This window comes from Vulpes lagopus, chromosome 12 (assembly GCF_018345385.1).
Source record: "Vulpes lagopus strain Blue_001 chromosome 12, ASM1834538v1, whole genome shotgun sequence".
NCBI lineage: Eukaryota > Metazoa > Chordata > Mammalia > Carnivora > Canidae > Vulpes > Vulpes lagopus.
In genome coordinates this window covers 46,945,158-46,962,437 of record NC_054835.1, presented here as the reverse complement: position 1 = coordinate 46,962,437, position 17,280 = coordinate 46,945,158, and the positions used below count along the sequence as shown (strand labels likewise).

The 17,280-nt window shown below is 35.7% G+C and overlaps 1 protein-coding gene across 12 annotated transcripts in view; it reads left to right on the top strand.

Annotated features, from left to right (window-relative positions):
* BPTF (bromodomain PHD finger transcription factor) overlaps positions 1-17,280 on the top strand; it is a 159,086-nt gene that overhangs the window by 73,001 nt on the left and 68,805 nt on the right. For 9 of the 12 annotated variants that reach the window (XM_041724349.1, XM_041724345.1, XM_041724347.1 and 6 more), the window contains 4 exons: positions 5,684-5,872; positions 10,524-10,711; positions 12,762-13,117; positions 13,560-13,691. In XM_041724349.1, coding sequence (XP_041580283.1) covers positions 5,684-5,872; positions 10,524-10,711; positions 12,762-13,117; positions 13,560-13,691 — 865 coding nt within the window. The remainder of the gene's footprint in view (positions 1-5,683; positions 5,873-10,523; positions 10,712-12,761; positions 13,118-13,559; positions 13,692-17,280) is intronic. The other 3 variants (XM_041724350.1, XM_041724348.1, XM_041724354.1) reach the window with 1 other exon arrangement.

The window sequence follows — 17,280 nt, the reverse complement described above, 5'->3', positions numbered from 1 at the left end:
TAGTAATCTTTACACCCAATGTGGGGCTCAAACCCACAACCCCAAGATCAAGAGTCAGATGCTCTTCTGACTGAGCTAGCCAGGCACCCCTAGAACAATTATTAAAAACAAAAAAACTGGAGCACTGAGTGGCTCAGGCAATTAAACATTGAACTCTGGATCTCCACTCAGGTCTTGGTCTTAGTGTCATGATTTCGAGCTCTGCGTTGGGCTCTATGCTGGGCGTTGAACCTACTTTAAAAAAAAACAAAAAACAAAAAACAACCCAAATCAGCATTCTAAATTGAAATGAAATGGAGGAAAAACACTTTTTTACTTAAGACAGGTTAACTTTGGACAAACAAAAAAGCTATATTTTATGAGTTTGTGATGGTCCTAAGCTTATCACCTTGAAAGTTTAAATGGATGGAATCTGAGCTAAGTTTGCTTTCAGTGGGTTATTGGCTTTTTTATATGAGAATACCTGGTAAGGGATTGATTGCCTATTCTTGTGTGAAGTACCATTATATCCCTAATAGCAGAAAAAAACTTCTCTAAAGTATTTTAAGATGTGTATAGTCAATCTCTTAAGTTCTTTTTTTTTTTATCTCTTAAGTTCTTATCCCAGATTATTTTTTCTTTTTTTCTTAAGATTTTATTTATTGATTAGTGAGAGAGAATGAGCAGTGGGGAGGGGCAGAGGGAGAGGGAGAGGGCAAGTGATAGAAGCAGACTCCCTTTCCTTTCCTGTTGAGCAGGAAACCTGCCTGCTGAGCAGGAAACCTGACTTCTGTCCTAGGATCCTGGGATCATGACCAGAGCCAAAGGCAGACACAGGAGACCCCCTCTGCCCCCCGAATTATTTTCTTGGTTAAAACCATACTTGGAGTATATTATGTGTAAAAATGTTTTTGTGGGCTGAGCTAGATTAATCACTTTTTTTATTCTATGAGAAAATGCACTCTGAGCTCATAAAGGAGGGAATATATTTATATATTGCTTCATTATTTGAGAAGATGATATTTAGGCCATTATAAATTAGGACTACTACACTTTACAAATCTAGATCTTACAGCTGTGAAAAGAATGGTTAGTGAAGAATTTGGTATTATTTTGAGAGACTTCTCTTGTTCCAAATTTTTCTGAGTTAGTTGATTGTATACTGGCTTGTAGCTAGCAGATGTTAAATTTGGCATTTTGAAATCCTTCATATAAATTTTTTTTACTATAAACATTTTGAAACATACATAAAAATTAAGAGAATAATATTATGACCATACCCACATTGCTATATATCTATCACTTATATAAAAAAATTATCAAGATTTTGTCATACTTGCTTCACCTATGATTTTTTTTAACTGGTTACTTTTTTTCTTTTTCTTTTCTTTTCTTTTCTTTTCTTTTCTTTTCTTTTCTTCTTTCTTTCTTTCTTTCTTTCTTTCTTTCTTTCTTTCTTTCTTTTTCTTTCTTTGCTCAAAAAATGTTTTAATCTTTGACCCTAGATGTACATTGTTAGATAAATCACCATCCTTAGTTGACTATATTCATCACTGGTCATTGGATAGTCCCCCTTAATTTATTCATCCAGGTTTTTTTTTTTTTTTAATTTTATTTATTCATGAGAGAGAGAGAGAGAGAGAGAGAGAGAGGGGCACAGAGACACAGGCAGAGACACAGACAGAGGGAGAAGCAGGCTCCATGCAGGGAGCCTGATGTGGGACTTGATCCCCGGTCTCCAGGATCACACTCTGGGCTGCCCTCATTCGGGTTTTAAGTTACTTAATAATGAAAATAAACACCTAGGCCTGTCACCCCAAACAAAAAGCTAAGTCCTGCTTTGAAACTAACCTACATCTATAATCAACTCCCCAGTCTGATCCTTTGCTTCCCTGTCCCCTACCTGAAGTAGTTGTCACTCTGACTCCTGTGGTTCACTAACATCTTCTTTTGTTTTATAAGGGATACACAGTAGAATCAAGATTGTTGATACCGGAGGTCAAAGTGATTTAACTCACATGCTCGTGCTTCATGGAGTAGACACACATGATTGGCTAAAAACTATATATTTCTTTTTTAGTTGTTTTAAACTTTATTGTAAATGTGTTAGGTTAAATATATATTATTAAGTATATTGTGTTTATGGAATTTGGTTTTTTCACTTTATATTACATTATTAATATAATGTTATGTATTGCTGGAATTCTTTCATATTAATTGCATTGTAATATTCTTCGGTGTAATAAGCTTCGGTGCAACAACCCAGTTGTTGTTTTTATCCCCTTTCTTGCTAATATGATTTTGGGTTGTTTCCTATCACATTATTTTACAGTATATCCCAGACATCATGTTATATCAGTCCTACTCACATCTAAGAAATATGAACATTTTCTTACATAATGACAGTGCAGTTGTCATTTTAATAAAATTGATGTCAGTTCCTTAATATCATGTACTGTTCAGGCAGTTTGAATTTCCTCACTTAAATTTTTCTTTTTTTAGATTGTGTTGTATTTGTATTAACTCCAAATAAGATTCCCATATGATGTGAAATTTGATTTTTTATGTCTCTTGAGTCTGTTGGTCTAGAGTAGTCTTTTCCCCGACTTTTTTCCTCTGTACACTGATGACTTGTTGAAGAATTGTAGTGTATCCTGCTATAGGATACCACATTGAGGATTTGTCTGTTCCCTTCCTTTTAGTGTTCTTTAATTTCTTCTAAAAGCTTGATTCAGTACATTTTTAACTGTTTTTGGTGAGAATATTCCATAAGCTGTGTGCTGGGTACTTCAGATGGTGTAGCATCAAAAGGCTCATGATTTCTGTTTAGTTTGCCTTTATAAATGCTGAAATTGATCAGAGTTCAGGTAGTGACATTGTGAAGTTTCCTGTTAACCTTTCATTTCATTGATGATCATTTCAGAATCAGTTGTTTGTGTGATTATAATATAGTGGTTTTTAATTCTTTTTTTCTATATTTGTTTAACTGAAATTCTCCTGTGACGAATTTTACCTTATTAACTGATGCTGTTTGAATACCTTGGAATGTAGTTAGAGCAGGAATAAATGCTTCATTATTTTTCAGAGTCAGGAGTTGGTATCCACTTATTTTCAGTGGTTCCTGAGTTATGGACTTTTACACAGGGGCATGGCTTTCTCATTTTATGTATCCTTTTGAACTTGTGCATCTCTATGTGTTCAATTTGTTTCAGTCAGTTGTAGTTATTCATTTTGCTTATATTGACCAAGTACCAACCTGTTCATGTTGACTTTTGAGTCCTTTTACCCTGGTAGTCTTCGATAGCTTTCCCTGCTTTTGCTTATGTATTTACCACATCAGACCTGGAATCAGTCATTCCTCCAAGAACTCCTGGTTCCTTTTAGTGGGGAATGATATTTAGAGACCACAATCTGGCTGTCATTGCCTGTTGGCTTTTTTGGTATTAGAAAATACGTATTTTAGAAAAGAAAAATATCAGTTCATGTTGACATTTCATCAGATTGAGGATTGCATACTTAGGTTTTTTTGTTTGTTTGTTTTTTGGTTTTAAACTTGTATCTCTCCCATACATTAAAAGCCTTAGTTCCTAAGAGTGGTAACTTAATTACACATTTACATTGTCCTGATACAGATGTCCATTAATAATAACATATTATTAATGTATGTATTAACATTTTGATGTACACGAATAAGAAATGATTATATATCATAGTAATTTTGTAATATCAATAGCTGACAGTAAGACCACTGAATAGCATTTAAGATTTTTTTTATAGTTCTTTATTTATCCTTATGCTGTATTTCCAGGAAGGCCATACAGTCAAAATACCATGTTCCAAAGTTGCTTAAAATAATTTTTTTCTCTGTGTGGTTATGCAAACAACTTGATATACAACTACGTTAATTTGTCTCAGTTTTCAGTTTTTAGGGATTGCATTTCTAACTTTAAGTTTTAGAAAAATGTACATTTACATGATTCCAAAATCAACTGTGTAAGTGTATACAGAGAGTTTTCACATCCTTTCCCTCTCTAGGTAATCCTTTCCCTTCCTTCCCTCATAGGTAGCCACATTTGTTAATTTTGGTTATTTTTCCAGTGTTTGAAAAATTTTCATAAATAAAGGGAAAATCTGCATATAAGTTTATATTTCTCTCCCCTTCTCACACAAAAGTTAGCATACTATACTACTATTCTGCACTTCTTACATTTAATCATTTATGTGTGGATCTGATGATTTCTCCAATCCTTTTTATGGTACATGATATTTCATTGTGTATATCACCTTTTATTCAACCAGTGCCCCATTGATGGACATTTTGTCCATGGTCTTTTGCCATTCTAAATAACACTGCAATGAATAGCTATATAAAAAAGTGATTTAGTATTTTTGCCAATGTGTTTTGGGATAGATTTCTGGACATGGGATTGGTAGGTTAAGAGCGCATGTGTATATATTGTCAGTTCCTTTGTATACACTTTGGCCCATTTCTCACTCCTGCTGTATTGTGTGGGGCGGTGCGTATTAACAGTTACCTCTTTACCTGAGTGTATTGTGAGTCTTGGATTTTTGCCAGCCCAATAGCTGGGAAGCTCCATATAGTTTTACTTTGCATTTCTTTTGGTTTGAATTAAGTGAGCATTTTCCTATATGTTTAAAGGCCATTTTCATTTCTTCTGTGATTGCTTATAGGTTTTTTCATTTTTCTATCAGGTTGTTAGGATTTTTTTCTTAAAAAAATGTAGGAGCTCTTTATACCTTTGAGATAGCCTTTGTGATATACCACCAACCACTTTGTAATTTAGGTGATTGATTGATTTAAGACAGAGAGAGAGAGAGAGAGAGGCAGGCAGAGACATAGGCAGAGGGAGAAGCAGGCTCCATGTAGGGAGCCTGACTTGGGACTCTATCCCAGGTCTCCAGGATCACACCCTCAGGCTAAAGGTGGCGCTAAACTGCTAAGCCACCAGGGCTGCCCTAATTTAGGTGATTTAAAGAATATCTTAGTGACAAAATGAAATATAGAGGGAAGGGGGCTCTTAATTTCTGAACTACCATGGAAAGATCTAGGCTTTCAGTTCATGGTAGTGTGCATTTTGATACACTTTTAGGAATAGTATACTTAGTGATAACTATTAAATTATTCTTTTTCCCCCCAACCCCCCCGACACCTATTAAATTATTCTTAAAATTTATAATGACTTTAGCATTACCTTCTAGTTAATTTGGGAGCATAGAATTCAAGCAGAAAAACTTAGAGATAAATAATCCTGTTTAATGCAGTTCCTAATATGTTTGACTATTATTTATTTTTTTGTTTTGTTTTTTTGCCTGCTTTTTTAAAAAGAAAATATAAATTTCAGATTTTGAAGGATTATTTCAAAACCATTTCTAAGTTTTGTGGGCTAGTTATATCACTTTAATTTTCTTCTTCAGCTGTGGGGTATCTGAAAGATTGTCTTCCTTATACTAGAAATTAAGATGATAAGAGTGAATTAGAATGAGTTAGACTTTTGAGAGGCTTCAAAAATAACTCTAGAGTGTTGCTTATTAATCTCAGACATTGCATTCTTCATAGATGAGCAGCTTCTCTTTTTTTAAACTCTAGCTTTGTAATGCAGTCCTCCATTAAATGTCTTTTCTGACAAAGTAGTTACTTTTCATGTGATTTCTAATCTAAAAATCAGATATTTTATTTTTCTAGAAGAACCTAACAAGACATGTGACAGCAGTAACACTAGTGCTACCACTACCTCCATCCAGCCTAATCTGGAAAACAGTAACAGCAGCAGTGAACTAAATTCTTCCCAGAGTGAATCTGCTAAGGCAGCTGATGAGCCTGAAAATGGAGAGAGAGAGTCTCATACACCTGTCTCTATTCAAGAAGAGATAGGTAAGAATACACTTCATCCATTAAAGCGAGCTTTTTAATTTTTTTAATTTTTAATTTTTTAAATAAAAGTTTGATGGGGTGGGAAGAATTATATTTTCTTTCTTTTTTTCTTTTTCTTTTTCTTTTTTGACTATAAATAGCACTTGTCATTGTTTTTATTTTAAAAAATGCAAAAGCACACAGGGAAAAATAAATCTTTTTAGTGCCCCCTCCCCAAAGGTAACCACCATCAACAGTTTGGTATGTAATATTTTCTGTCTTTCTCCATGTGGTTACATTAATATATGTATGTTTACCAAAAGGTTTTTTTTTTAATTACTTTTTTTACATAAATGGAATTATTCTGCATGCATTGTTCTGCATCTTGCTTTTTTTCCACTTAGTAATACATGTAGGGGATCTTTTCATGATATGAATTGAATTCATTCGTTTTTGTTTTTGTTTTTTGTTTGTTTTTTGTTTTTGTTTTTTTTTGTTAACTGCTGCATGCTACTCCACAGTATGGATGAACAGTAATTTATTTACTATTTCTTTGTTAGTGGACATATAAGCTGTTAATAGTTTTTTTTTTTTATTACAAATACTGGTGCTATTTTTTTGAACACCTTTAGCATATATCTCTGTGTACTTATGCAGGTATTTCTGGCAGTATAGGAACAGTAAGTGAAATTGGTGGGTCAAATGGTAGGTACATTTTTAAAATAGTGATGACTGCTGCTTAGTTGTAGAGTAAAAGGGATTTATACCAATAATTTACATACATATGTAGTTTTTCATACTCTCACCTAAATTCAACATCAGTCTCTTGGAGTTTTGCTAATGATGAAAAGTATTTCATTTAAAAATTTGCATATCTCTGCTTACTAATGTAGTTGAGTTTCCCTTTATGTGTTTGTTGAACTTTCAGTGAATTGCTTATTCGTATCTTTTGCTCATTTTTTCCTATTGAGTTTTGATAGTTTTTCTTAATGAGTTTTAGGAATGCTTTTGTATTATGGCTATTACTTTTGATTTTATGTATATACTTATATAGTAATTGCATGTTTTAACTCTTCTTGTTATCTTGTTACACAGAAATTTTAATATTTTTATATAGTTAAATTTATTAATCTTTTTCTTTAGGGTTTGTCTGGATTTTGTGTCTTACTAAGGAAGATCCTATTCCAAGCATATACATATGTTTTACAGTAATTTCACATAATACTTCTGTAACTTTGTTTTTAATCCTACTGTATAATTTTGTGTATGGTATGAGATGGAGATCTGTTTTAATTAGAACTTGTTTTCAGTTGCAAGCCACCAAACCAGCTTACAGTAGCTTAAGTGAAAAGGCAGATTAACTAGCTCATATAATTGGGAAGTCCAAACTATCATCAGGCATAACTGGACTCCCAGGTATCAAAGCTTTTCTGTCTTCCTCTCTTTCTCTCCACCTTTTGATGTGCAAATGTTTGTGTGTTAATTTCATTCTCTCCTAATACAGACAGGCTTTTTCCAAGTGGCAGGGAAGATGGCCATCAGCGGTTTGTATTCATATCTTTCCAAGGTCTGTGACCCAAAGGCAAGGCCCCTACTCCTGCTCCAAATCAAAAGCCCTTGAGGAAGGAATTTGAGTGGCCTATCTTGGACATATTGTTCCCACCCCTGTGGCCAGGGCAGGCAAGGTATTATAATTGATGGCTCCAGCAAAAGTGTATGATTGGAGTGGGGTAGGAATGGTTTTCAAACAAAGAGGAATGCTGCAAAGATAGGAAACGAATATCCACAGTTGTACCTTTTGATAGCTCAATACAAACATATTTACTCATTGAAAAGTGCTTCTGCCTAACATAATGCAAAGATCTCATTCACAACTGAAGATTTTTTTTCAAAAACTTCCCAAAATTACCTCTGGTAGTTGTAACTGTATTTAGAACTTCTGTGTGTTGTGTATTATCTTTGATTAGGTCTGGATGTAGCTTCTGTCAGTCTCACAGTCCATGAGTCAGATTATGAATTTAACTGCCTGTCACACTTGTTATCCCGATAGTGGAGGGATGTTCTATGATACATCTGGCTGCCCTTGGTTTTTTGGGAGGATGGCTGTGGATGAGTCGTGAGAAATATATGAGAAGACCTCCTCTGGAGGCCATTCTCTTTAGCAACCTAGTCCTTGCAGACCTACTCTCTGCAGTTGTCAGGAATGGGTTGCTGGGGATTGCTGTAGGTTTGAATGATCATCTGTCCCAGCTTGGCAGGTTTGGGCTTTTTTTCTGGCAGTAGCACTCCCTCACAGATTGCCTGGGTACCCAGCCTAGTACCTAATACCCTGAAACTCTGCTCAGGGTCTCTGAAGGTAGAGCCCCTCTATTTGCTCAGTTAGTCTGCTTTGTACACCCAGTTCTCTAGCCTTCAAAGGAATAAAGTCCTGCCGAGGCAGAATTCTGCCTCCTGCTGTCCTTAGATCTCCAGAGGCTGGGGGAAGGCAGCTCTGTCCTCTTCTCTGGGCTAGCACTGATTCACTCCTTTATAATAGGAGGAATGTGGCCTTTGGGCAGGAGGTGTTAGAGAAGCCTTGTTCCCTTTCTCTACTCTTTTAAGTCTTACCCCTGGGATGAATTTTCTGTCTCCTTTCCCTTATTTCCTTATTTGCAATGTCAGGGTGCCTAACTGGCTCTGTTGGAAGAGCATGGGACTCTTGATCTCTAGGCGGTGAGTTCAAGCCCCACTTTGAGGGTAGAGATTACATAAATAAATAAACTTAAAAAAAAAAAAAACCACCTTAGCAAATGTTCAAAGGATTGACTCTCAGCTCTAAATTGTAGGGCTTCTTTTAAGAAGCACTGTGCCTTCCCTTCTTGCTTTTAGGAAGTCCAGCCAAGATCAGATGCTATCTTAAAAGTCTTTATTATAGGACCGTATAGGTGGTTCCAGAAAGTAGCCACCATCGTTCAGTATCTTGGCATAAAGCTTTGGCATGGGTAGACTCAAGGTCTGAGACCCAAGAGAAAATTGTTAATGGTCTGAATAACTGCTTTGCTGTCATACATTGAAGGTTTCTACCTTTAAAGCCTGGGATGGAAAAATATCTGATACCCCTTATCCATCTTGATTTAGTCAGTGCTATATTTTGGGGTAAAAAAAAATCTTAAGATACTCTGGATTATTTATAATTTGTTGGTTGTAAGTGACGGAAATCCACCAGACTTCCTTAAAATAAGAGAATTTAATTGAGTACAATTGGGAAGTCTAGAGGTAGTGAGTCTCAGGTGCATTATTGGACCCTGAGAGCCAAATGAAGTTATCATGAATCTTCCTCTATCCTCACTCCTCCCCCTCCATGATGAGCTTATTGTCTCATATTACTAAGTTTTTCCCATGTTGTAGGATAAAAAGTAGACAGCCTCTAATCTTTACTCTTTCTGTTCACTAACACAAAAGCAAGACTGGGGTGCCTGGCTGGCTCAGTTGGAAGAGCATGTGACCCTTGGTCTTGGGATTGTGAGTTTAAGCCGCATGTTAGGTGTAGAGATTACTTAAATAGACAACTTAATTAAGAAAAAAAAAAAAAAGCAAGATCCTTTATCCATCTCCAGATTTTAAAAATTAGAGTAGTATTCAAATGGCTTGGGCCTCATAGCCAGATCTGGGACAGTTACCGTGGCCAGGTGGTGATGTGCTCTGTCTGGCTAAGAAGCTGGGTGACATTGTTCACCCAGTATGGTAGGGTATCTTGATTTGTAGCCCTTCCTGAATGATGTTTGAAGTGGAAGAAAAGCATCTTCCTAAAGGAAAGAAGGGGTGTTGGTCAGATAAAATTAAGAAATGTTTCCTGAATTGTCTTTCATATTTTTCAAAATTGCCTATTTTCCCAGTCTAATTCTTTTCTCTACTCAAAATACCATCTTTATATATGATAGAGTATATTTTATAATACAATAAATAAAATATAGTAAATTTTATGTTTGGCCTTTCATTTGACAGTGACAGAGAAATCTTGTTGGCCAATGGAAATTGGATAGTGATATGATAGTTTTAAGAATGTAGAGAAATTTTTAGTCAAAGTGAGGTTCATGGAAAAGCAGTAATTGCTCCTTGGCAGTGCAGTCTGTCACTTTAAAAAATTGTTATGAAAATTTGAGAGGCCTCTATTATATTAAAAAACTAAGTTAGTTGATTTTGCATGTATAATTATTTCCATACATGGATAATTCTAGGTTCCTTAGGTGAAAATTCGCTTGGCATTTGTATTTAAAAGCTTTAAACCATTAGGTATTTAAACAATTTCAAAGGAAATTTTTCTAAAATTAATTATACCCTTACTTTTTATACAGGATCCATATTAAATATATAAGGCAGTGTTTTATTTGTGTGCATTTTGAGTTATGATGTTTGTTACTTATATATTTGTAGTAGCCCTTCATGTTTTCTAGAAGATGAGCTTTGAAACAGATAACCTGGCATGTTTGAATTTTCTTTATATAAGTGACTCACATTAAAGTTGTCTTAAGTAAAACCCTTAAGAATTCATATATTTGCAATGGCTATTCAAAGACTTTTTGTTTACTTTCTGGATCTTAAATGTGCATCAAATAAGAGTTTTGTATGAATAAGATGTTGTTATAAATAACTTACTATTAGCAATTACTTTTGGCTTTTCATCTGATAACAGGTGATTTCAAATCAGAGAAGTCTAATGGGGAAATAAGTGAGTCTCCTGGAGCTGGAAGAGGGGCATCTGGGTCAACTCGAATTATCACCAGATTACGGAATCCAGACAGTAAACTTAGCCAGCTGAAGAGCCAACAGGTGGCAGCTGCAGCCCATGAAGCAAATAAATTATTTAAGGAGGGCAAAGAGGTATGTTGTTTCCATTTAAAACAAAAATCTCTGGAATGTGAAATAATTTTATTTATCATACCTGAAAAGTAGGGCTGGGTAGTTTGTAGACCATTTATTTATTTATTTAAAAGATTTTTATTTTATTTTTTTATGAGAGAGGCACAAAGAGAGGGAGGCAGAGACATAGAGGGAGAAGCAGGCTCCTTGCAGGGAGCCCGATGCTCCTCGCAGGGAGCCCAGTGCTCCGTCTCTAGACCCCGAATCACTCCCTGAGCCAAAGGCAGACACTCAACCACTGAACCACCCAGCCATCCCTGTAGACCTACTTTTGAATTGTATTTTTCTGTTTCCAAGAGTGTAGTGGATAGCAAGATTAAAAGTGGTTAGGTTTATAATACATGTAATACATATTTTGTACAATAGGTATAGTTGTGTACCCAAATTTCAGTTCTTGTGGGGAAATCTGTAATTGGATGGTATATTTTCTTACTATATGGTTAGTTTTATTATATATAATTCTAAAGAGAGGCTTTTTTTCCCCCACATATGGTAAAGAATACACTATTTGTGGGCTTTAATAAAGAGTTATAGATGTTTAAAGATTTTATTTATTTATAAGAGAGAGCACGAGCAAGAGAGGCTGCAGAGGGAGGGGGAGAAGCAGGGAAGCCCCATGCAGGTTCCAACCTAGGACCCTGAGAACATGACCCAAGCTGAAGCCAGACGCTTAAGAGTCACCCAGGCACTCTCCCCCCTTTTAAAAAGATTTATTTATTATTTTAGAGAGAGGGGGAGTATATATCAACATGGAGGAGGGCAGAAGGAGAAGGAGAGAAAGAATCTCAAGCAGACTCCCTGCTAAGCAGGAAGCCCAATGAAAGGCTCAATCTCAGAACCCTGAGATTATGACCTGAGCTGAAATGAAGAGTCAGACACTTAACCGACTGAGCCACCCAGGTGCTTCTAGTACTTCTATTTTTATTTTTTATTTCTTAAGAAGTAATCTCTACACACAACATGGGGCTCAAAGATCAAGAGTCATGCACTTTACTGACTGAGCCAGCTAACTAAGCTCCCTAGCTAGGCCTTACTGTTTCTATTCCCCAGCTATCCAGTGTAGCAGAATAATGCCACAGCTGTGTCTCCCATATTTAAGAATTATTTGCAAGGTAGATACACAAGAATATACAGTGTTCTTTTCTAAACATCATAGGAATTTCTTTAAAGCAGTAGCTTTCAGGCTGGTTTTTCACTCTGACCCTCAGTATGACATTTATTATAGCAACCCAGTACACACATTCAGATGTTTCCTGAAATGGTATTTTACCTTGTTATGCGGGAAGCACTCTGGTATTTTCTCTTCTAGTCTAGTTGATTGTGTTATATTTTGTTTTTTTTAAAAGTTGAATAAGATCCACTGTTGATTTCACAGTTCACTAAAAGATTGAGATAAACTGTTTGGAAACATAAAGTATCCGTGGACTCTTATACTAATGCTGGAATGATAAAAGGAGCAGAAGAAAAAAATATTTTTGGGAATATATTTTTTGGGGAATGAAACATGTGATACCTTTCTTTTTCCCTACCCTTTATATTATAATCTTGAAGTAATGATTGGTGAATGATGTGTACATGTAATTTTGTGTATATATTTGAGATGCATGAAAATACTTCATAATGTCTGACATATAATAGGCACTTAGTAGGGGTTCTTTTTATGGGAAGATCTTGGTTGTTTAATTATAAACAATTAGGTTTAGCTTTTAACTTCACTTAGAAATTTCAAAAGTTCAGTCATAAGATATACCTGAACTTTATATGGAATGATAAATTACAGATTTTTAAAAAATTTTATTCATGAGAGAGACAGAGAGAGAGGTAAAGTCACAGGCAGAGGGAGAAGGAGAAGCAGGCTCCCTGCGGGGATCACAACCTGAGCCAAAGGCAGACGCTCAAACACTGAGCCACCCAGGTGACCCTGGAATGATAAATTACAGATTATTGAAAGACAGTTGATCATGTTTACTTATTTGATATGAATAATTAGGCTTTTTATTTTCTTGGTCAGGTACTGGTAGTTAACTCTCAAGGAGAAATTTCACGGTTGAGCACCAAAAAGGAAGTGGTCATGAAAGGAAATATCAACAATTATTTTAAGTTGGGTCAAGAAGGGAAGTATCGTGTCTACCACAATCAGTACTCCACCAATTCATTTGCTTTGAATAAGCACCAGCACAGAGAAGATCATGATAAGAGAAGACATCTTGCACATAAATTCTGTCTGACTCCAGCAGGAGAGTTCAAATGGAATGGTTCTGTCCACGGGTCCAAAGTTCTTACCATATCTACTCTGAGACTAACTATCACCCAACTGGAAAACAATATCCCTTCATCCTTTCTTCATCCAAATTGGGCATCACACAGGTAAAGGAAACTAAAGTTCATTTGTTGCATGAATATACTAAATATTTGCGAAATGTTTATTCCAGTTGCTCACTTTTAACTTGTTACCAAGGAATTGAATGAAGTCATTTTAGTTAGCAAACACTGAAGACATTAGGGATGTGTATATATTTCTAAGTTACTGGACCAACATTAGCTTTTGAAAAATTTCTGGAAAGCAGAGTCTTCAAAGTTCCAGAACATTATAGAGGGTTTAAGGAGTTGGAAGACTAATCGACCTCTGGGATTCCTTGAGGTATTCAAAATCTGTGATTCTGTGAGGTAGGAACTTCCAGTAGCAGTATATTTAAACCTGCTTAGCCTAGAAACATGTATCCTATGAGATGGAGTCTGAAATTACAGCTTTTGTACTTTTAAGACCATCAAGTGAAATAACTTTTTCCCCCCTTCTTCTGAAATACAGGGCAAATTGGATCAAGGCAGTTCAGATGTGTAGCAAACCCAGAGAATTTGCATTGGCTTTAGCTATTTTGGAGTGTGCAGTTAAACCTGTTGTGATGCTGCCGATATGGCGAGAATCTTTAGGACATACCAGGTAAGTGACATCTGAGCCTTGTAAATGGTATACTGCACTCCCTTTTGGAATATTAATCTATTGGTAATGAAACTTACTGTATTTAAAAGACTATATTACATAATAAACTTAACTCTTCCTGGCCTCATTTTTCTCCTCTATAAGCTGTAACGTGAATAAATATTATTTCTTATTTTTTCAAGTAAAAAGCAGTTTTATTGAATAGAAAGAGCAATCACATATTTTGAATGTTCTAGAATGTTTCAGTTACTGTGTTAGGTACCTGATTTACTTAGCATTGAATGTTCAAACATCATTTAGCTGCTAAGTAGACCCAGAGTTGTGTGACTTCAGATGGTTAAAAAAATTGATAAATGGGGATCCCTGGGTGGCGCCGCGGTTTGGCGCCTGCCTTTGGCCCAGGGCACGATCCTGGAGACCTAGGATCGAATCCCACGTCGGGCTTCCGGTGCATGGAGCCTGCTTCTCCCTCTGCCTATGTCTCTGCCTCTCTCTCTCTCTCTCTCTCTCTGTGTGACTATCATAAATAGATAAAAAATTTAAAAAAAAAAATTGATAAATGCTGTGACTTAAATCTACTTTTTAACTTAAATGTATTTGTTTAACTATAGTTGTCTTTAAAATTATTACTATAAAAATTAATATAAGTTTATGGTAAAAAATTTACATTACTATTCAAGTGAAAAGAATCATTTTACTTCCCTGCTCCTCTAGGGAGTCCATTCTGAAGTTATAACACTGCTATTTTGTTAATATAAATATTGTGTTGCTTCCCAAATCTTTATTTTATAATGAAAAGTTTTTTTGTTTAGTTTAAGATTTTATTTATTTATTTATGAGAGAGACACAGAGAGAGGCAGAGACATAGGCAGAGGAGAAGCATGCTCCCCACAGCAAGCCTGATGCAAGACTTGATCTCAGGACCCTGGGATCATGACCTGAGCCAAAGGCAGACACTCAACCACTGAGCCACCCAGGTCCCCCATGAAAAGTTTTTTTTAAGAAAAGTAGTTTACATCTGCTAAATTTTCATCTGCTAAAGATTGCTCTCAGGGTTTTTATTTGCGTCCCTCCCCCCCTTAAGATTTTATTTTATTTATTTATTCATGAGAGACACACAGAGGCAGAGACATAGGTAGAGGGAGAAGCAGGCTCTATGCAGGGAACCGGGGATCCTGGGACCAGGATCACACCCTGAGCTGAAGGCAGACGCTCAACCACTGAGCCACACAGACGTCTCTTCTCTTCGTGTGTTTTCCTTACATCAGTCTTACAGATACTTTGTCTTCCCCTTTTCTCCCTCCTATTTTGAATGTTACTGTATCTACCGATAGAGGCTTCCACAAGTGGAATGGACTTAATTCTTCCTAGGGTAAAAAAAGGGTTAAGTTCCAGTGCTACAGACTGCACACTAGGAGAGGATAGCTGAGTGGCTGGCATATCTTTATTCTACTTCTTACTGATCTCTTTTGTCAAGGTAGACCAAGGAGAGAGTCAGAGGCAATTGTGAAGTAGTAGTCTTGAGTTTCTGTTGTTCCTTCTTGAATTTACCTCCAGACATACGCAAAACTATTCTGTCCCAACATTCTTCTGTTTAGTTATCATCCTAAAGTTAATGTTGGTGGGCCAAGCAGCTATGTCTCTGATGACATAGATAAATACATTGAGAACTGAAGCTTAGCTAAGTGTCAGCAAATAAACTCCAATATTCAAATTATATAAATTCATTTCTCAATTTTAAACATTCCAATAGAAAATGGAATATGGAATTCATCTTTTTTTTTTAAATTGAGGTTTGTTTGTTTTTTTTTCTTCCTGGCTTATCATTGTAACTGGCCTTCTAACTATGTTCCTTAAAGTTACAAAATTATATCATGAATTGCATTTGTATTAGTATGACACACCTGGTAATATATATGAAAGAACTCTTTTTAATATTATGAGATGAGATAAAGTAGAATGCTCTGAATTTTTTAAAAAATTAGAGACTATGACTCAGAAAAATTAGAGATTAATAATAGGATTCTAACATCTCTCAGTACGGATCAAAAACTTCCAGGTGACCAGTTTCTAAGACTTGATCCTAAGGAACTATTTACAAATTCAACCAGTTATTTTATTCATAAGATGGTTGAACAGTTGCAAAACATTTTAAAAATAGTAAATAAGGATTTTTTGGAGAAAATTATGAATTCTGTTGAAAAGCAACATGAGGTATAAAGGAATACCTAAATAGAAATTCAGCTCATGGGGACGCCTGGGCGTCTGCCTTTGGCTTAGGGCATGATCCCGGGGTCCTGGGATTGAGTCCCACATCAGGTTCCCTGTGTGGAGCCTGCTTCTCTCTCTGCCTATGTCTCTACCTCTCTATGTCTCTCATGAATAAATAAAATCTTAAAAAAAAAAATTTAGCTCATGTTCATGTATAGGAATACTCAGTGTCTTAACATTTTTTTTTTTTTTAAGGATGTGTCTTAACAGTGCTAAAAAGGGTGGGGGTTGGGGGAGACGACTGTTGGCTCAGTGGTGGAGCATCTGCCTTCAGTTCAGGGCGTGATCATGGAGTCCCAAAATCGAGTCCTGTATTGGGCTCCCTGCATAGAACCTGCTTCTCCCTCTGCCTATGTTTTTGCCTCTCTTTCTTTCTCTCTCTCTGTCTCTCATGAATAAATAAATAAAATCTTAAAAAAAAAAAAAACTAAAAAAAAAAAAAACCCAAAAAAACAGTGTGAATTTTCTTCACGTTGTTATGTAAGTTAATTTCAATAGCATGGGTAATTAAAAATTAAAAGTTTTTTATGGAAAAGGGAAATAATAGGGTTTACATTTAAAGGATGGGTCGGAAGACATGTCCTACCAGGTAATAAATCTTATTTGGTAGTTATAATAATACTGTGGTATAGATGCAAAGATAAATAGACCAGTGGTACAGAATAAACCATCCAGAAAGAGACCAGCCCATCTATAATGATGTAATAGATGATAGAGAATAATTTTAAAAAGGACGAATAAATAAATAAATAAATAAATAAATAAATAATAAGAAAGACGAACTCTTAAGTAGGAGGTGTGATGAGGCTATTTGAGTTATCTGTACAGTGGAATATTGGATCCCATTCTTTATATCATACACAGTAGTCAGTTCCAGGTAGAGTAAATCCTAAGTGCGAAAAGAAAAACTTCCAAGAAGAAAATATAAGAGATTATGACTTTGGAATGAATAAAATTTCTTCCTTTCTACCCTTCCTGTTTCCTCCACTTCATTCTCTTCTTCTATTTCCCTTTTCCCCTTGCCTCTCTGTGTCATCCATATTCTTTCCTTTGCCCTCCACTCCCTCCCATACTTTGTTCTTTTTCTTTTACTTTTTAAAAAAATTTTATTTATTTGTTTATGAGAGAAACCGAGATCCCAGGACCCCAGGGTCATGACCTGAGCCAAAGGCAAGACACTCAACCACTGAGTCACACAGGCATCCTTTCTCTTATTCTTGATTTTCTTTCCTTCCTGATTTATTATGTTCTGAATCGTACCAAAGTGTGACATTATTTCTTCCGTTAATAAGCTGTTATCTATCAGATAAGGTCGACT